We start from the raw sequence: 21,453 nt of genomic DNA, 5'->3' as shown, positions 1-21,453 counted from the left end.
TGATTGCTGTGGGCTGATGACGTAATAAAGGCGGGTCCACCCCAACCGGAACAGCCAGCTACAGACACTGGACTGAAACGGTGAGTACAGCTACATTACCTACATTTAACCTGTAATAATTAAACTTACACTGTAATAATGAACTAAACCCGCTTAGATAATATGTAGACAACCTGTTTAAACAGAACAATGGCGGGTAAACCCCAGAACGGGCACGGAATTAAGTGAATTTTGGGTCTAAACCCGGTATTTGAGCCAGCGCTAGCTGCAGTGTGTGTGCTGGTGTTTGGGTTAGCGGCGCTGGCTAACATCTGCTCTAACATCTGATTTACCCCCGATAAACCACTCTCTGCGCTTTATTTAACTCAGTAAGCCTTTTCCCTCGACATTTAAGCGATTAATAATCTGTATAATACTGTAATACTGCTGTTTTAGCTCAAAATAAAGCCAGAGTTTAGCTAAATATAGTGAAAGTGCAGGGCAGAGGCAGGGGTTAGCCTAGCCTAGCCGCAGGGGAACAGTCTGGGTTCACTGTTATTACACTTTTATTACACTGTTATTACACAATTATACAGCTGTAAGAACGGTTATTTAGTTATTCAGTACTGCTGACTGTTCAGTAACCTTAATATACATATTTTATGTGGTGGTTTAATGACTACATTTAAAGGAAAAGCTTAAAACTGCTCTATGTATATATACAGCTCTGAAACAAAACAAAACACACTTAAAATTATGAGTTTCTTTGATTTTACCAAATTGAAAAGAAATGCTTGGATTTTTTTGCACCAGGAGTGGCACTAAGTTATCCAAAAGCAGTGTGCAAGGCTGGTGGAGGAGAACATGCCAATGTGCATGAAAACTGTGATTAAAAACCAGAGTTATTTCACCAAATATTGATTTCTGAACTCTTAAAACTGTATGAATATAAACATATTTTCTTTGCATTATTTGAGGTCTGAAAGCTCTGCATCTTTTTGTTATTTCAGCCATTTCTCATTGTCTGCAAATAAATGCTCTAAATGACAATATAGTTTATATAGTTTATAGTTTATATAGTCCCCAAATCCCAAATCTAACACACCCCATTCATCCGATTAAGCTCTTTTCCTCTTGGCAGTAATTAGATGAATCGGGTGGGATTGATTAGTGTTTGGAGCTAAAGCTTGTGGTTAATCCCTGCTTTAAGCTATGTAGTGCTTTGTACTGTTAGTTTGCATTGCAAATGAAACATCATACTGCAGGCTCATACTAACTGTACTTTGCTTGTTTCTGTATTTCAGCTAAGGCGTGCTTCCCTGTGAAAAAATAAGACCTGCATTAACCTCAACCAGGCTGTGAAGTACCAGTTTCATCCACATATCTTGAATATGATGTAATGATAGTAGCCTTCATGGACAAACTGGGTTGTAATGATGAAGATTCCCCACCTTGATTCTTCAAAAACCTGTTCTTGACAGTGACTGACTGTGTTCCATTACAGTACAGAGGACTTATAGACTTATTAGATACGTTTTTTTATGTAAAAATGGTTGATAATCGTTATGCCACAGCGCTGGTGATCGGCTCAGTCCTGAGCCTGCTGGCTAGCGTGTATCTGTCCGTGGCAGTGGGCACTCGGCACTGGTACCAGTACCGAAGCATGCCGGCCAGCAACGATGTGAAAAACGGCTCAGACCTGCACGCGCTAAAGGGCGCTTTTATAGAGGAAGACGTGAGCGAAAAGACCTACAGTGAAGCTCTGTTCCGCCTCAACGGCACCATAGGGCTGTGGTGGCGCTGCATTCTGGTGCCTGAGGAAACACAGTGGTACAGACATCCTGGTAAGATGATGGTCTTTAAAATATTATTTGGAAGTTATGTAAGCAATGGTTCTTTGCCTATTTAAAGGGTTCTTGTCATATTTGGTTCTGAAAAGCACCAAATAGGGTTCTGTTAAGAACCACAATGTAATGTCTTATTGCAAAACTACTGCCTAATTCTATTTTTTTGGTGCTTCCTTTCTTTCTTTCATCAGAACCGAAGATGGTGACAGACTGTCAGGCCTTCACTTTGCCCCAGCAGTTTGAAACCAAGTACAAACTCCCTGGAAATTCTAGTAGTGAAGAAGATCTACTTCGGACCTGTAAGTGTAGGCCTCAAGAGTGTTGTTACATTATTATCTGTCTTTCTGTTCTTGGAAGACACACAACAAGTATTAAGGAAAATGACTAATAGTGTTTTTGCACCTTTCACCTGGAAGTGAGGTGTTTTCGGGTAAGTTTCTGGCGTATTATTGTCTTGGCAGCAGAGAACACATGTGCACAACTGACTGATTTGAACCCTGACAATTGCCAGACATTAAATTCTATCTTGGCAACGCAGGTATGCTGTGCACCTTTAAAATAACAATCTGAGAGCCAGAATCAGAGAGCACCTGGCTCTTAAATGGCATAGCAAGTGAAACTTTGATTGGTTTACTTATGTTACGCACCAAAAACATACCCATGATTAATTAAGAGACTTAGTAGTAAATGTCTTTGGCTTGTTTCAAGCCAAGCAAGGTGTACTTTTCCCGCCGTTATAATAGAAAAGACACCGACACTGTGTGAGTTTAGTAATTTCACTTGTGGACCAAACCAACCACACCAAGACATTTGAGAGAAGGTGGTGTCATTCGGGTTCTAAATGAACGTGATCTGATTTTGATCTGTCTCAGCTTTTGAGTTTAACCTGCTATATTGTCCTGATAATTACAACAGCTATAAACAAATGCTATATCTGCTCTTTCATCATGTAAAAAGAGGAGCAACCTAAATGTTCACACAGTATGCCTTGACAGTTTTTTGAGCTTGTTTTGTAAAGACAAAACAAACCAAAGCAAGGGGATAAGTCTCCAAGTTTACAAACTCATTATAACAGTATTTTAGTGTCCACTGTAACAACATTGTGTTTGCTGAATATTACTGTATTATTGTGTTATTAATAATAAGAAATATTAATTTTCCCTTCTCTGCTGTTCTCAGATCTGTGGAGGTGCCGATTCCTGTTCCCACTGGTGTCTCTCGGGCTGGTGTTTTTGGGAGCACTGATCGGAGTGTGTGCTTGCCTCTGCCGCAGCATCACACCAACCCTGTTTGTTGGTTTTCTCCATCTGCTGGCTGGTAAGATGACCTAGATGGCACACATACACACACACACTTCAGTAGTACATACAGAACTGGAGCAAAACTCTGGTTAGCTTGCATTAGATATATTGTATCTTATGATATTGTATCACAGTTTTTTTAAGGTTAGTCAGCTATTATTTCTGCCATGATGTCCATCTTCAAAACGACATAGAAACAGCTGAATGTGGGATATATATGCACTTTAAATGCCCAGATGAGATCTGATATTTAGTGAGAAAATATGTAATCTGTTTTGTCTGTCTTCAAGCTGATTGTGAACTGAGGAAGTGAGCAACCCTTACCTCTTCCCCATTGTGTTTTTTTTCCAAGGCACTTTTTGTACTAAGTTACAAATTAACGACAAGTTGACACATTTTTACAATCGTAATCATTGCAGCCCTAGTAAACACTGGCACAGAAATGTACAATAGAGCCTTATTAACTTGTTGCTGTGGAAAACTTCATTCAAAATAAGCTTTTTGCCAGTTTCAATTTTAAATGTACTTAGTGACAGATGTGACAGATCTTTATAAAATCCTGAATAACTGAGTGGGTTAACTTGGTTTATTCCAGTTCATCCATCGTTTGTTGTTGTTGATTGACCCTAAGCAAGTCCTCTACTCTCCTCTCTTCAGGTATTTGCTCTCTGGCCACAGTGTGCTGTTTCCTGGCTGGGATAGACCTGCTGCACAGAGCATCCGAGTCAGCTGATTGGATGAACTACTCTTTGGGCTGGTCCCTCTACCTAGCCCTGGTCTCCTCCCCGCTCCAGATGATGGCTGCTGCTCTCTTTATTTGGGCCGCCAGGAGCCATCGCAAGAACTACACTCGCATGACTGCCTACCGGGTGGCCTAGTTAATGGTGGACCACCCACACGGACAGCTCGCTGGACCACTGGGACTGTGTATAGTGTTGCCTGGGCAGCAAATTGTTATGAAAAGCCCAATTGCCTTCGCCTAGGCAAATGTTTGACCACTAAACTGAAGGACTGTAAATCTTAAATCTCGTACGACAGCCTGAAGAACACTTCACCAACATGGTGCAATCATCTGGTCCGTGTAAAGGTGTACACACACACACACATTTGATCCTAAGTGCTAAACTCCACAAAAAAAGAGGCTGTTCTGGCCTTGTCTCTTCTCTTCATTACTGCCTTGTTTACCACTCTGTTAGATCCATGTATAGATATAGGCATAGATAGACATCTACTTAGAAGACTACTTAGATTAACTTTTATGTTTAGAAACCTACATGTTTAGTAACATACAAAGCAGCTGCCGAAACGTTTGGTAGAATAGGTTTTCTTGTGTGATGTTTGACATTACAGAACCTGTGTTATCTTTTTACTTGCTTAAGATGCACCTTATTCTAATGATTCAGGAGTAGAATTATTTATAGAAGCTTCATCTTCTAATACCAATAAACAACAGTATATACAAGTATATAAAAGAGTTAGCAAACATCACATAGTAGGAGTATGTTATTTTTCAGGATAGATTTGTTACAGGACTTAAATCAAAATCCAAATTTTACTTCCTGCCTATATCTGATCCAATAATTTCTGCATTAAAAAAAATAGGACATTATGGGTGAAGAAAGCTCTGTTTCTTCACTTCATCTGACCCAGGGTATCAAACCTATGACCTTGTGTAGAATAAGCCAGCTTCGCAAGAGGCAGAGAGTAAAGGCCCTTGTTTAAAGGTAGTACCTGCTGGTTCATTGCTTTGAACCACCAACCACCACCTTCCATGCTTCAGGGCCTCCAGAGAATCCCGAACCCACAACCATGTGATCATTGCTCACCCAGCACTCTAAGTACTGGCCCACTATTACTCCCTATATATTATGAAATGAGAATTGTTTTCACTAAAACTTTACTTCAAAAGTAATTCAGTTCAGATAGCCAGGTTTTTTAACACATTAAAACTAATGCTCAGTTTTAATCCTAGATTTTCTTTGTTTGTGCACACTGGTCTAGTTTTAGATGTTATCGGGTTTGTTGTTATTCACATGAATGCAGTATGTAGCATAAGGTTTGTACTCATACGATTTGTGTCAATATGCATGAACAGAATGCAGTAACTTCTTGCCTTTGTTTCTCACACCATTAATAGAGCAGCTCAGACTTCTCGAGCCTTATGGGACAGTTTCCCAGACTGGGATTAGGCCTAGTCCTGGACAAAACACTGCATTTTAAATGGAGATTAAGATAAAGTCTAGGACTAGGCTTAATCTCTGTCAGGGAAATTGCCCCTGTACGTTTATATTTCTCATGTTTTACTTTATAGTCTTTATTGAAGTGTGTTATATTAAGCTATTACATTACCAACCTCTTGTTGGTTGCTTGTTTGAATTTGCTGTCAGATTGGATTGGACTGTTTCTTGGTGGTTGATGTGATATTCTAAGGCTGTTTGGTGTGTAGTGTGTGTAAAGTGTTAGTATTTGTAGAAACTTTGGAATTTATTTTTGCATGTGCCTCATTACCAACGCTGTGCTTTCGTTTCTTCGTATTGTTTTTTAGAGGTTTGCTTGAATCTTTGAAGTTTTTTTTCAAGCACACAAGTCGTATTAAGTCATATTAAAACAGTTATAAAACACATGTGAAGAACATAAGCAATACATTAAATCTAAGTCTGGATTAGAGTTTGGACAATACCTCACGTTCTGCATCGTAACAGCAGATCACTGACATTTTAATGGTGTCCCTAAAAAAAAAAAGACTTGAGTATCTTCCTGCCTTTTATAGATACTTTTTATATGTCCTCATTTCAAGTGATCACAATAAACATCTTTTCAAGTGGACTTGAATTAATTTTATTTATTGCAAGTATTGAAGGATATAAGCAAAATCGTAAAACATTTCAAGTAAGTGATTTGTAGCATCCCTAACACTGTTAGTGTGTTTTCACACCTGTATATGGTTTGTTCTGGTTCCCAATGGTTTGGTTTGTTTTCACACAGAAATGCACCAAAACATCAGCAGCCATGGCATTTGATGGCGATGTCTCAGGAGTTTATTTGGGACTAAGCCAAGGCCTCGTCCACTTAAAGGTTGTGGTGCAGTTGCTTTGGTCCACATTCTAGTGTGATTTACTGTGTTCACACCAGCCCAAACAAATCGTACCAAGGGTGAAAACAAACCAGATTCCAATAAAACCAGACTAAAAGTGCAGATGTGAAGACGCCCTCATTAAACAAAGGGTTCTTCAAGAGTTCTTCATTTAAGACAAGCAGTGGCAGCTTAATTGATCGAATGATGCTCGAATGATTGTCCATAACAATGGAAAAATGATGATGGTTCCAAATAGCACCAATAGGGCTGCACTGTCATTACAACTGAAAGAACACTTTTTGCAGAGAAAAGTGTAAAGGGCTCTTTCCAGATAAAGATTAATTGTATCAATGAGGATTCCCGACGATCCGAGGCAAATCCGTTTTAGGATTATGCTCATCTGTATTGGGAAAGCACAGCCCATTATTTCACAGTGTTAGTAGGATTTCATACCTGAGGTTGTGATTTGTTAAGAATAAAAATCTCTGACAATCAAAAGACAGTTTAAGACATTGGGCCTTGTGCTTCAATTATTTGTATTAATAAGACACGGGTCAAACCAGTTAGCTCTGTATTGTATACACAGTCCAGATATGCAAGATTGCTCTCGCCAATGTCTCAAGAAGCTGCAGTTCCTCATTCAACTGCTGGATTGCAATTAGAACCTCACCCACAGCTGCATCATCTTCAGAGTAAAGCAATTTCTTCATTCTGGCTGTTTTATTTTTTGGACGTTTGTACAAGTAGCTTGCCTAATTGGGGAATTAGAGTAAGGAATTCTATTCCCACTAACTGGATATCCCTCTCAAGAGAACATCACTCAGCCCAGTGCAATGAGTAGGTGAGTATAGCAAACAGCAAAGCTAGCAAACACCACTAACAAACTAATCTTCACAGAGTAGTTCTGCCTGGGAATTTGAAGCTGGTGCAGCTAATCCTCAGAAACATTGCTACTATGAATTGACATTACAGAAGCAATGCACAATGAGGCTTTAACACATTTGCCTTGAAAGTCAGTCAATGTGGCGTCCAGTCTTACCTTCAATTAAAAGTTAGGTTGCACCAATTAAACCAATTTGCCACTGATTCACAGATCAGATTAGTTTAAAAGATTTTAAAAGTTTAAAATACGAACACAAAAGTTGTGCACGAGGCCCAATGTCTGCTTTGGCATTAATGTGCATAGCTTCCCTCCAAAAATTCTCTCTTTCTTTAATCTTCACTCCTTCAGTTCTTTTCCGTTCTTCTCTTTCTCAGTCTTTCTTCGCTTGTATGCTTGGAATGGTGATGTTCTTCTTCTGAGCCAGATGGAAGGCGATGCCCTTTTCGTAGTAAGCAGCCTCGTTTATGAAGATAGGATGGCGGGGTTCTCCTTCGTATTTCACCGTCTCTCCAGAGAAAGTGAGGAACATGGGATCTCCAGGTTTGAGGAGACAGAAGTCTTGATCCTGGAGGATACAAAAAAATCAGCCATTTATTTATTTACAAGGCTGTGAGATAATGAATTGCAATCCTAGGCATATTTTTACTGTAATCTTGAGGTGATAAGAGATAAATAATGAATGGGTTGCTTGAAGCTAATGGGTTAAAGGGCTTGTAAACTGCTGAATACAGTAAAAATGACAGTTTAGTGCGTACCTGAAGTTGTGGGTGGACGGCAGCTGAGGGTCTCTGAGTTTCAGGGTCTCTGGGGTAGTCTATACTCTTTTCAACCATGTAGGATTCCAACTCTCCTCCTTCTATTACTTGTCCTAGAAGACCAAAATAGAATATTGTGTGTTAATATTCCCACAAACTGATACACAACATCCTAGGGCAGGAACTGGCATCATGTCCCATGATTTTTGCCAGGACCCATGGAAAGAAAAAGGATAATTTTCTGTGCTAACAAACATCACTAACAACACTAATCTTCACAGAGCAGTTCTGAGTGGGAATTTGTAGCTGGTGCAGTTGGATTAATGTGGGTGGTGATGCCATCTATGAAGTATTTCTGGTACATCCATGACACAGTGGATTGGGAAATGTATAATTTCCCCTCTGACCTTGCTTTTGCTGCAGTAATTTAAGTAATTTTGCCAAGCAGGCCTTGGTTTTACATCTCTGCATTGGGTCACGTCTAGGCCTAATCAATGCCCAATACAAGTCCCTTTGATCCCATGAAGTACCTGAGTTGAAGATTTTAATCCAGTCCATAACAGCATTGACCGCCTCCTTCATGAAATTAAAGATGTCCGCTCTAACGACGCCTTGCGGCTGTGGCCCCGCCTCCAAAGCTGAGTAGTCACAATGTTTAGTCAGGTCATGCTGTTTATGTACTTACAAAATTGATTGGTCATGCAGCTATAAGCACCACAACACTTACAACAAACACAGACACAGAACACACACTTACAAATGCCATACTTTGACACAGACTCCAAAGAATAAGCATCGCAGATGGGAATATCCAGCAGCATTAACCTCACAGGCACTGTGGTTACCTTTTCCTGTCGAAGAAAACCAAGAAACCAATGATTAAACCACCAGAGTAGATGCATTCTCGATGAACTATGGGGGGCTTAATTTCAACCAAATACGAAAAATGACAAGGCTTGCCTTCAGGTATTTGAACAGGTGCAGGCAGACCCAGTTGCTGAATGAGTAGGAGATAACGGTAAGGCCCATGTTAGCAGTGGTGTTGTGGAGGTCGCAGATTATGTCTATGGCATCCTCAGTGTCTTTAGGACCCAGTAGCGAATTCAGCTCCTGGGCTCTCTGGATCTCGTAGGGAGTGGAGTCTGTGATGGAGGAGCTAAGATGGGAAAAGAAGTTTTCATTAAATTCTGTACTTAGTAGCATTGAGATTCAAGATCTGAATCTGAGTCTTTGGTCTTTAGGGTATGAGTCTTTGTCTTGATCCTCTAGAATTAGTCTTGGAGTATACATTTTGAGTCTTAAATCTCTAGGATGCAATTGTGAGTCTTTGGGTTCTTGGGTACGTTTCTAAAGTCTGAAGTTTCAAGGCTATGAGTCTATTGGGTTTGGGTTTGGGAGTCTTGAGTATCTATTGTATAAGTGTAAGTCTCAAGGCTTTAGGATACAAGCTTGAGTTTTGAGTCTTAAAGGTATAAGTCTTGGGCACTGGCAGAATCAAGAATTTAGTTTTTCCATGCCATAAATTGCCCTCTATACTGGCAAACAAAGAAACAAAGTGCCCAACTGGCTGCCCTTCTTGTGGGGATAAAAGGGAATGTGATGTATGCTAGGGTACGCCATCTGGCTATAAATTATGATACACCACTAGATCATAGATAATTCGATAGTGTGTTATAATAAGTGTACATCTATTGATGCCCTTCTGCTCTTCAAATTGATAAGGGTTCCATTACAAATTGACTTCTATGCCACCCTTTATTAAGACAGTGTCCCAAAGGTGCCCTTTCCAGGAGAGAATTTTTTTATGCCCCTGCCCCCCAAAAAGCTGAGTCTAGGACTGAGTCTCTAGGATTCTGGTTTGAGCCTTGAGTCTTTAAAGTCTTTGTCTTTTATAACCCTGAGTCTTGAGTCTCTAGAGTACAATTCTGAGTCTTTTGCCCTTTTTAAACACCTGTAAACTGTGCCATATCCTGTAATACCACTGCTAACCTTAGGAGGGCGCTGGTGAAACAACGGTTCAGGTCCTTTTCCACATATCTCTTGCATTCTTTGATGGCCCGAGGGTTAGACAGCACAGTGGTTAAGGCAATGGGCCAAATGCCATCACCCTTCTCTCTCCTCTGCCTCTCCAGCTCAGGCACCAGGAAAACCCCAGTCATCTCATCACCATGAGTACCACCACACACGGCCATGCGGTGCAGGACCGGCAGACTGACCACCTCCATCTGGAAATAAAATTCTCTATGACTAACTCTTACACAATAAAAAAAAAACAGTGGTTATGGATTCATATTATCACACTGATATTTCAAAGGTCAGGGGACTAAAACTAGCATTGTGTCCCATGACTTTTGCCTTCTCCCTGAAAGCTAATGCATTAACGCTGCCCTGTCCTGCATAACATAGGTATGGGGTCTTCTGCATTGTTTGCACCACCTTGCCCTCAGCAGATTTGACAGTGTCCAACCACACTCACAAGATAACACCTCACGACTTATACTTATAGTACTTATATACTTATAGTTGTGGGTGTTCCCAAGCTGTCCCCTAAGGTAAGCCCTTCATGACCAGTTTACAAGTTTACGTACAGCTATCCCAAGACTTTTGGCATGTCATTGTATCTTTCAGTGTAAATGTCTAAGATTTTATTTCCAGTCCTCTCTTTTCCAGTTTGGAGCTTTCTTATTGGTCCATTTAACATGAGATATTTTCATGTAGAGAAAAATGTCCTTAAAAAATCCTTAAAAAAAAGGTCTTAATTTGTCTGATAAATGTTTTTAATAAATTTTCCAAAGATCTTATTGCATTTTTGCAATTTTAAAACTTCATATGCAAGTTACCATATATATTTAATTATATATATATATATATAGAGTCGCTGTTTTCAGGCTAGTGGAGATGGTACTGTAGGTGTGGGGACGTGTAACAGTTATATAACCACAGTTTTGCATTAGACAATATTTTTCTCTGTATAAACTGAATTTTTGCATGTTTGTGCAAAAATGTAAGCTCAATGTAGTTCTGACTGGATCCCCTAATGCTATGTTACATTGCCTTAACCAATCACCAGCTTCCATCTGTCTTTAAAAGACCTCTAATTAGCCAATTGGCCAATGACAGGGTCTACACCGTAGACTTTTACTAAAAATAGTTTCTGGTTAAACTGTAATGATATAGTCTACATTAAAAGCCCTTTTTTCGTATACTAGTCTCTAGAGTCTCCTGTAGAACTTTAATTTTTATTTGTTTGTCAGAAAAGACAAGAAATCAGAAGTTTACGGTAGTCTGTAAATGTAATACTGGTGTTGTTTGATTTTTCCATTGTGTTATTGTGACTGTGTCTTAATTTTGTTACTAGACTTCTATTAAATGTCTGTATACTGGGAAAATTATATAAAAACAGTGATATACATACTCATATGGCATGACATCTGCATTCATTTCTTTATTATTTTTCATATTTTTTGCATGAAGCCCTCAGAACACATTTCCTCAGAACTGCCTCCATGTTTTTTCCGTCAGTTTTCTGCTTAATCAGCAGGTCTGTGTTCAACACAGCTGTAACAGGAGGAGAGCACTGAGTGCTGGACGGTGCAGTGTGGTGTGGTGATGATGGTCACTGTGAGTGGACTGTGGTGTGCTGCATTGCCGCACAGCATCATCTGAGTTAATCTGAGACCTGAGGATGAACCTCAGCTGCAGGCCACTGCACCGCTGTGCTGCCATGCGGAGCGTCCACTACAGGACTGAGTAACCAGGGCTAATGCGCTGTTATTTATTAGCACAGCTGCTAATGTGTACAGTACTTTCACAGATGTAGGTGTTACACAGTCATCATTCAGTGTCCTGACATTTTTTTTTATTAAAAATGTTCCCTATTTTTATGGTAAAGGTGGTGTAAAAGCTGGTCATTCATGCAGAAACACTCTCTATACTACAGCTATATATACTAAAGTGTAAGAGATTATCGTAAAATATTTGATATTATCGTCAGCTTGTATTTAAGTGGATTATATTGGTTGATAGGGATGTACCAAAAAAATCTCAGCTTATTAAATTATTGCATTTTTATGTTTTGCAATATTGTACTGATTCTCAAAAATACAGTATTTAAAAAGTTTGAGCTTGATGGTTTAGTTAATCTTCCAGTCTAGAGAATGATAATAACATTTAGCAATATTTTGGAATTGTTTCAGAAGGGTTAGCTTATAAAAATAATGTTCCAGAATGGTTAAACTTAAAAAATAAAACATTGACTCAAGTAACGTTCAGCGACGTTACCATTTTAATTTTAATTTACAATATTTTAAAACATTAAATGAAAACTACAGAACATCCGGAAAACTTTCGATTGAACATTCTAAGAAGGTTAACTGTAACGTTCAGAAAATGATCTGCTAAACAATAAGCTTGTTAGTTTTGCAGTATGACCTACCTGACCAAGCTAGACAATCATTAAAACAGAGCTGGTCAACCTGATTAACCCCTGTTTAAAGACAGAACACAGAATAACCAACTGCCTATCACCTACTAGTCTTTACTAATCAACACTATACACAGTTCATATATCAATAGTGTGTTTGATTGAACCAGTTAAACCAAATTTGAGAGCAAATTTGAGGTTTGATCAGCCAATGGTGGGTTTTTACTGAATAGGAGCTGCAAATGAGCTATCATGGTACTAAACAGAAGAGTTAAACTTGTCATTACTGTGAAACGACTGAGAGGGGTCTCTCTTTGCTTTAGAAACGAGTGCAAAAAAGGTTAAGGTGTATAAAATCAAACAAATAGACCAAACAGGACTTTGCACTGTTTTTTTTTTTACGCTTCGTTTAACTTCCTATATTTACAAAGTAAAATCAATGTACTGAAAGAGTAAAGAGGAAACAGTCTTACCTCTGCACTGCAGTGCTGAGAGACAGTCTTCCGAGCCTGGGTCTTTCTAAACTCTTCTAAAACAAGCCGACTGCACACCTTTGAACCTGCACTGACTTGAGAGCAAAGAGCATGCGCACAGACGCCTCGCCTAACGTTTAAGTCAACATGGAAACAAGTCAAGTCCTGCAGCTAAACAGCTAATCAGCTACGCAGCCTGCTATCCCTGACAGCCAGTCCATGCCCTACTCACACTATATACTCTACACACTCTATACTCTACTCATAAGTTCCTCACATAAACACACACCCGTCACAAGTGCCCGCCCCCTGCCCGCACCCGCATTCTCCACCACCCTACTCCACTCTGACACATGACCCATTCACACAAACAAACACACTTTCTCAATATGTACCTCCGCCCCTTCCCTCTCTCATCCAGTGCTCTTCCTCGTACGGCCACCACCCGGCTTCATATTTCACCCTGCTGCTGTAACAGTAACTCTCCCCGCAGGCACGACCCTCCTCAGCAGATCTGAGGTCAGCCCTGCTCCTCGCACGCCAACCCCCCGAGCTTTCTGAAACAGGAACCTGGGAAAGTCCTAAACTGGCCTCAGATCAGCGTAGAGAAGAGAAACCCAGAGTCCCGCCAGGGACAGCATGCAACACTCTGCTGAGTCATCTAAACAGGACTAGCTGGAGGAAGAGGAAGAGGGGGAGGATAGAAAGAAAGAAGGAGGAAGAAGAGACTGAGACTGAGAGAGACTGTTTACATACAGTCTCATCTGAAGTCACACACTTACAGTAAAGAAACAGTGTGGATTATTCGGCCTGTATGTTGTGGAAGAACCTGAAGCGAACAGTTAATGTGAGGAATCCCACTAATATAACAGATTTAAAGCTGCTCTGTTCAGAGCAATGGGCTAAAATTCCTTCAAGACAATGATGTGCAGGACTGATCAACAGTTACTAAAAATATTTAGCTATAGTTATGCTGCACAAGGAGGAAACTCCAGATACTGGAAGCAAAAGTTCACATACTTTTGTCACTTTGGATCATTTTCTTTAATAAATAAATGCTTAAGTTGCATTTATGTTAAAGTTGTTTGGTTTTGGTTCTCCTTATCTACTTTTAGGAAGAAATCAGAGAACAGGACAGTGCAATAGGTGGTAATGATCTTCAACATGACCTCAACATCTAGCTACAATTGTCCATGTGACCAGATAAGTGAATCAGCAGAAGTCTGCCAGTATAGAGCATGCTGCAAACTGCATGTAAACAACTTCAGGTAAGAGCAGGCTAAGCTAGCTAGTACAGCCTCTATACGTGGGGTGGGTGTAGGTGGGTATTTGTGTGTGTGTGGGGGGGGGGGGGGAGTGTTGGGGGTATATGTGAAAGGGTGGGGTCTTGTAAAATAACTGGTTAAACTGGTCGTACCTTCATGTCCACTCTTAACCTCATTGTTCAGCTCCTCTCCAGTCAAACCTTCTGACAGTGCTGCTCGAAGAACTGCTCAACTTGTAAGACGCTTAATCCAACTGGGCTGATCTCTCTCTCACTCACACACACACACACACACACACACACACAGGATTACAGAACAAACACACACCTGCATGCATATATACAGCTCTGGAAAACCACTTACAAATGATGAGTTTATTTGATTTTACCAAATTGAAAATCTCTGGAATTTAATCAAGAGGAAGATGGATGATCACAAGCCATCAAACCAAGCTGAACTTATTGAATTTTTGCACCAGGAGTAAAGGCATAAAGTTATCCAAAAGCAGTGTGTAAGACTGGTGGAGGAGAACATGATGCCAAGATACATGAAAACTGTGATTAAAAACCAGGATTATTCCACCAAATATTGATTTCTGAACTCTTAAAACTTTATGAATATGAACTAGTTTTCTTTGTATTATTTGAAGTCTGAAAGCTCTGCATCTTTTATATTATTTCAGCAAATTTAACATTTTCTTCAAATAAATGCTCTAAATGACAATATTTCTATTTGGAATTTGGGAGAAATGTTGTCTGTAGTTTATATAATAAAACAGTTACAAAAAATTCTCAAACATTTACTGTGAAGTGGTCTCTTAACAGTTTTTTTCCCAGAGCTGTAGATACACTGTATATCCAAATGTTTGTAGACACCCTAATTCTAATGAATGCTGCATTCAGCTACTTTACATTGCACTCTTTATTTACAGTCATAACTCTGTAGGTAGAAGTGTAGACACTAGAGTTTAAAATACTTCTGTAGAAGTTGAAGTATCAACTCTTGATCAAAGCTTTTTACTCTTTAAGTAAACGTACTGCTTTCAAAATGACTTAAAGTATAAAAGTAAAAGTAATTTAAGAGGAAAAAATGAAGCCATTAAGAACAAAAGCTTAGGCCGAACCACAGAGTCCTATAAAGCCATAATGACTATAATGTTCTATTGTTAAAATGTTAACGTTGGTAATTTAATTTGGGATGCTCTAGACTGTTTCCCGTTCAGCTGCGTATATGCTGATTGTAAATGAATGTATTTTAGTAGAATGTGCAGGTGTGCTAGTGTGATGATGTGCAGGTGTGATGGATCACAGTATAAACCAATAATAGGGTGTCGGAATAATAATACCTCTCTACATATAACCACAATCAGATTCACAATCAGCACTGTAATAGATAATGATGCTTTAATCTATTTCTGTAGGATAATGATTGTATTGATATGTTTCATTGTCAGTAGAGTTGGCAAATTTTCAATTGTGGCACCAAAATCAGTGTAGAGAGGATCATTTTGAATATTATAAAGTGCTGATTATTTCATCACCACAGGTGTCTAATTGTGAAGCTCTGAAAGAGTTTCCTGAAATGCACTCATACTGTAATCTGTGTGATTTTTCACCAGCTGCAGGTTATCAGTCCACTGAAACAGCCACTCACCTGAAATAACGGCCTGTCTGCAACAGATTGACTGAATACTGGCGCAGTATTATCTTTCCCCTGTTATTATCCCGTCCTGTCTCTCTGCAGAACGGCCTCGCCACTCAAACTGATGACGCCGGCCGCCGGCCGTGATTTAAAGTGCCAATTTAGCTCTCAGGGGAGAAAAAGAATGGACACTTCTTGAGAGGGGAAATTATGAACACGAGAGGGAAAATGGAGCCGTGATCACGATTTGCGTCACAATATCTCCTCGGGAAACTAGTGTGCGTGTGGATCCAGTAGAAAGCTAATTCCCACACTGGTTGATTGTTCAATCACGGGGTGCAGAATGTGAATTTTAACAGCGTGTCTGATATTAAAGAGCGATATTGCTCATAAAAGTCAATTTTACAATGACTTGCAATTACATTTTCCCATGACTTTTGCCACATCCCATGGGAGCTAAAAAAAAAAAAAAGTTGAACTGAACTGGGATATGTCTATATGATTTTCTATTTGTTCTTAAGGACAATTCTAGACAGACACCGCCACTCACAATCATTATCACCCTAGCACAAATCAATCAGGCACCCACTAATTTATAACTTTGATAATTCATGTCGCCATGCCAAGTGTATACTAACCAGTTTTTTTTTTTATCTCCCTCACATGAGAACACCTCACAACCTTTAAAATTCTACTCTATATAGCCATTTACAAGCTATCCTCCTCCACAAATGCAAACACAGTATCCTCAAAAAAAAATAATCCGGAAACATATTTTTATAGACTTTTATAGAAGATTAATCCATGGTAACATGAGGATAAGAACAGGCGCACAGTACTGCAGTACTACAGTCCTGAAATCCAGATTTACTGCACGGATTAGAAACAATACAGGGAATTAAAATTCATGCCAGTCTATATACACATTATCTTTTAGAGTGTATCATTAAAGTGTATGTACTGATACTGAACCTGGTGCCATGACAGACCATGCTGATGTTAGCAGTCTGGATGGTCCTTTTTTATTTGGTCTTGAGAAAAATCTGACATCTGTAATACTGATTAATCTGAGCACACTACACTGTGTTTCCATTGTGTGATGGTCTAATATCCCAGATTCCTTCAGATCCCTGTAGAAAAGTGGGCGGAGCTTCTGGACATGGTGAACATGAAGCTTCTGCTCTGCATAGTAAAGTTTTACCTACATGAATGTATTTCTGGATTGTACATCTCCTGATATGTTAGCACCATGCATTGCCCATAATAAAAAAAAAAATCCCAATACTGTGTTTCTGCAATACCAGATATATCACAATATATATCGACAATTCTCTGACACTCCACAAGATCTGTGTTAGTGAAGAGGATAAAATACTCCTAAATAAGCAAAAAACAGGAATTATTGATTTACTGGAGTCAGTTTCACAGAATTTAACAACCAATATATTTCACTGCAGGTTTAATAACCAAATTTATTTCATTATAGCACCACTGTAAGAGCCAGATAATGGTTATGTTATTTAAAATAGTATTTACTTAAAAAGGTTAAAATATGTTGCAAATAATAGAATAAGAATTTATAATGATTGTATAATGCAAAATTGCATAAAATGCATAATTTAGTAAAACTTTACGAGTAGCCAGATTGTTGTTGGATATGAAGAAAGTAACCATTTTTTGACAGACTCTAATGTTTGCCTTTGTTTTTTAGTAAAGAAAATTCAGACTTTCTCTGGTTTGTTTTTAAATATTGGTTGTTAGATTGAGAGCAAAAGGTGGTACAAAAGGATTTACAAGAAAATTAGTAAATCAGATTAGGAGGTTAGTCTTCGATTCAGTGTGTTGCAATAAAATCAATGATATTTGACACAAAAATTTGTTAATGTATTGCAAACAAAATCTTTACAATATATCGCAATATTGATATTTTGTCACACCCTTGGTTGTAGAGCTTGATAAAGATGTGTAAAGTAATCTCTTGTACTCCATGTGGTTCAACCAGTCTGAGGGTAAGTTTAGGCTTAGATCCTTTAAACACTACAATTTTTCACAATTCCTTAATGGTTTATTGAAATTATGGGCTGTGTAGGGAGATATATTGGACATCCCTTCCAATCTTTCTATGAGAAACATTTCTCATGCCTTTTTTCTCATCTTTCGAGTTCTTCCTTACCAGCCGTAAAATGAATTTCTCCAGACTTTTTTTGGAATGTGTTGCAGTTCTATAATGATTGAATCGATTTATATTAATAAATAGAATAAAGATAAAAATAATAAATAATATCTTAACTTTTCTGATTTGAGGTTGTTGTAGGCCAGTTGGCCAATTGGCGGTGCTGTCAATCTCCTGACAACATATCAACATCACCATCAACATATCTGGGACTTAATTACCAGGCCCCCTAAAATGAATATCTGGCTACACCACTGTGGTGCACCAGCGCCCAACACACTGCCCATCTGCTCGTTTACTCATCATTTCTTGGACCCTGCGAAGGAGATTCTGGAAGCTGCAGCTGGTGACCTTGGACCACACAGGCCTGTTGGGAGGGTCTATGTTCCAGGGGCCGTGAGCTGGCAGGCACTCAGCAGCTGTTATCTGCTCACCATGGTTGGCCTGGTCTTCTCAAACAAATTCACAATTGCATCAGGTCCTGTTCAGTGTGAGCTCGGGCTCCAGGACTCCATATCAACTTCTGACTGGGACCAATGGGGATAGCACAACAACATCTCTCAAAAGTGAAGCCACCATAAGCATCCCTATATGGGCTAATACTGCCACGTTTCTTTTATTCTCACCTCACATAAGTTTTTTTTAAGTTTATTTGGCTAAATCTTCAGAAGGCGAAGCAGTGTAAGAAACTGGGCAAATTGAAGTGGTGAACATTCAAAACCAGCTACCAAGGCTACGTTTACAAATCAAATCTGATTTTTTCCTCAGATCTGATTTGGCAAATCTTGACGCTTCACATTCACAAATGTAACTGATCTACATCTGTGTGTAATGTGAACATATCTGTCCCTGAAACACCGTCTCACATGCTCACATTAATACCTGTATAAACGTCTCCTTTTTCACCAACATCATAAAACCTCATATTAGAGAGAGGAGAGACTCGTAGCTTTATAAAGGGAAATGGATGAGTTAGCAGCTCATATGTGGAGCATCTTTTGCTGGAGTGGAGAGTAAACAGCTGCTCTGAAGTTCATGCTCAGGTCGAGGAGGAGAAAAAAGGCCAGGCGGTTTGCTTTTGCTGTTTTTGCAGCTATAGCTGCACAGCTGCACCAAGAGATGTGTAGATATGAAAAAAGAAGCACATAGCGCATGAGTAAGAGCAAAAAACAGGCTTGAATTCCATTTGAATTTGACCGTTCACATAAATGATGCATGATCATGGATCAGATACGTATCCGATTTATGACCACATATGAAAACTCAAATTATTTGAATTTTTTTTTTACTGATTTGGCATGTTCACACACCCATGAAAAAATCAGATCTGAGCCACATTGAGCAAAAAAAAATCAGATTTAAGTCACTTCAGCTTGGTAATGTGAACATAGCCCAAGAGACATCCACAACTGATTCAGCTCACATTTGAAACCCTGAGTTTCCTTTAAAACTCAGATAACTCATTTTCTTTTTTCAGTAATAGTGATTGAGTGTATTAAAAGTGTGCTTGTGCAGCTTCATTGATTCTCTACAGTAGACTGGAGAATAGGTGGGTAAACAAATGCCTCAAAAGAGGTGTGGAAAAAAAAGGCGGGAAACAGAACAAAGGAAATGCCACTGTTGGCTTCTACAAACAAAAGAGCTTTCAGCCCAAAAGAAACCCAGTCCTCTCTTTCTTTTTCACTTTCTGTTTTAGCTTATTTAGTTTTACCCCAGTCTTGGGTTCCTTTACAACTTTGTCTCTCTTTTATCATGTGTTCTCATTTCTTTTCCTGGCTTTGTCTTGTATTTTCTCTTGTCTCTCTATCTTCTGGTCTCTTTTCTTGTCTCTCTCTATCCTTCTTGTCTCTCTAGCTTCTTGTCTCTCTCTAGCCTTCTTGTCTCTCTCTCTATCCTTCTTGTCTCTCTCTCTATCCTTCTTGTCTCTCTAGCTTCTTGTCTCTCTCTCTATCCTTCTTGTCTCTCTAGCTTCTTGTCTCTCTCTCTATCCTTCTTGTCTCTCTAGCTTCTTGTCTCTCTCTATCCTTCTTGTCTCTCTAGCTTCTTGTCTCTCTCTCTATCCTTCTTGTCTCTCTAGCTTCTTGTCTCTCTCTTGTCTCTCTTTAAACCTTCTTGCCTCCTGACTGAGGTTTATATAGAGTGCTGCACAGGTGCGGCTGGTTGGGGCTAATCATCACTGGGGATTCTGGGAGTTGGAGTTTTGAGACCCAACTCTGCCATTTCTCCTCCTATGTCTGCTAGCTCCCCCTGCTGGCAGTCTACGATGCAGCAGTGCCCATCACAAAATCAGCAGAAGGTGATGTGAAGGTGGTAGTAAAGTCACACTAAGCTTTAAAAGTGATGTTGATTCATTTATTTTTTATTAAATTTAAGTGAGAAGAGTGAAAAAAATGAACTTAAACATGCTGTTTGTTTGCTGTTTGCTGACTGCCTGTTGGCTCTCTGCCTGCTCTGATATGCAGCATTGCCATGAGATAAAAAAATAAAAAAAAAATCTTATGTTAGAGAAACAGCCTCTTCACATATTGGTAAAATGTAAAAACTAGGAATGCACTGTATTTTTGTCAAACAAATAATATAAAATTATGAAAAATACTGAAACTAAGCACTGAAAATGCATTTTTTTTTGCTTGAATAGTTTCAGCTGACAAATATTTTTGGTTGCCAAATGTTTTTCTGTAACTCTCAAGTTACAACAGCTTACCAAATCTAAAAACCTAAATCCTTTCATCATGAAGATCCCAGAAGATCTTCCCACGTTTAAAAGGTATGATACACACGGCCGGGCACCCCGTGGGCACGGCGACAGGAAGTGACTGGGAGATCTGACTCATTAAGGGCGGCTACGGCGGTGTTTAATCCTGTTTAATTACAGCGAAGCCCCCAGGCAGAGGGACGGGGAGAAACGAGACCCTCCCAGTGTTCAGACACCTGCGGACGCATCAAGAGAATTCTAAAGTGGACGAGGATGAAAGGCACTTAGCCACCTGAACCCGCCGGCGTTACCAGGGAGGGCAGCGTGGCATTTCTGCATTCAGAGAGCAGTCAAATTCATAACTCATAACTCATACACACACACAGAAAAACATATTCACACAACCCCACCAGCCCTCCATTCACCAGCTGATTCCTGAATCATCTCAGGGGTTCATTTCCAACAACACTGTGAACAAATTACACCAAATGCTTCCCATAAATGACCCTGACGGATGTGTTTTAATAGAGATATCCTGCTGTGTTTGAGGACCGTGTGGCACTGAATCAGAACTGGACAAAAAAAAGAAAAGAAACTCAGGAAGATAAACATATACAAGCAGAAAGAGAGAGATGAGGCAGATAACGAGAGGAAGGAAAGACAAGTAAACAGAGAGAGAGAGAGAGAAATGTAGAGAGAAAAATTGTTTGAGAGAAATAAGATTAAGAGAGAGAAGAGTGAGATTGAAAGAGAAATAAATGAGACAAAGAGAAAAGACTAAGGATTTGAGAGAGGAGAAGGTAAAATAAAAATAAAAAGAAGTGAAATTAAGGAAGATAAAACAATACAATTGATGGAGAAATAAGGGATATAGAATTAAATAAGAGATCAAATATTAAGATCGAGAAAGAGAGAGATTTATAGAAAGAAAAGAGTAAGATA

At 39.3% G+C, this 21,453-nt stretch overlaps 2 protein-coding genes across 4 annotated transcripts; one reads left to right on the top strand and one right to left on the bottom strand.

Annotated features, from left to right (window-relative positions):
• On the top strand, window positions 1–5,953 carry cldnd1b (claudin domain containing 1b). The gene is made up of 5 exons (XM_022668294.2): window positions 1–80; window positions 1,284–1,823; window positions 2,018–2,125; window positions 3,006–3,143; window positions 3,785–5,953. Exons 2-5 carry the CDS (start codon window positions 1,529–1,531, stop codon window positions 4,003–4,005), a joined length of 762 nt encoding a protein of 253 aa, XP_022524015.1. The 5' UTR covers window positions 1–80; window positions 1,284–1,528; the 3' UTR covers window positions 4,006–5,953.
• On the bottom strand, window positions 5,942–13,033 carry LOC103024465 (N-acyl-aromatic-L-amino acid amidohydrolase (carboxylate-forming) B). Of its 3 annotated transcripts, XM_015601164.3 has the most exons (8): window positions 12,738–13,033; window positions 12,277–12,327; window positions 9,831–10,066; window positions 8,802–8,997; window positions 8,599–8,692; window positions 8,372–8,479; window positions 7,842–7,954; window positions 5,942–7,651 (listed from the first exon to the last, which is right to left on the bottom strand). In XM_015601164.3, the coding sequence occupies exons 3-8, from the start codon at window positions 10,064–10,066 to the stop codon at window positions 7,457–7,459; spliced, it is 942 nt and encodes a 313-aa protein (XP_015456650.3). In that variant the 5' UTR covers window positions 12,277–12,327; window positions 12,738–13,033; the 3' UTR covers window positions 5,942–7,456. The 3 variants fall into 3 exon arrangements, with proteins under 3 accessions (XP_015456650.3, XP_022524013.2, XP_007232814.4); XM_022668292.2 differs by lacking the exon at window positions 12,277–12,327 and having other exon boundaries at window positions 9,831–10,080; XM_007232752.4 differs by lacking the exon at window positions 12,277–12,327 and having other exon boundaries at window positions 12,738–13,032.
• Window positions 13,034–21,453: the final 8,420 nt, after the last annotated feature.

This window comes from Astyanax mexicanus, chromosome 25, assembly GCF_023375975.1.
Source record: "Astyanax mexicanus isolate ESR-SI-001 chromosome 25, AstMex3_surface, whole genome shotgun sequence".
NCBI lineage: Eukaryota > Metazoa > Chordata > Actinopteri > Characiformes > Acestrorhamphidae > Astyanax > Astyanax mexicanus.
Note: the sequence above shows the minus strand (reverse complement) of the source record. Positions and strands in the feature narration are given on the sequence as shown.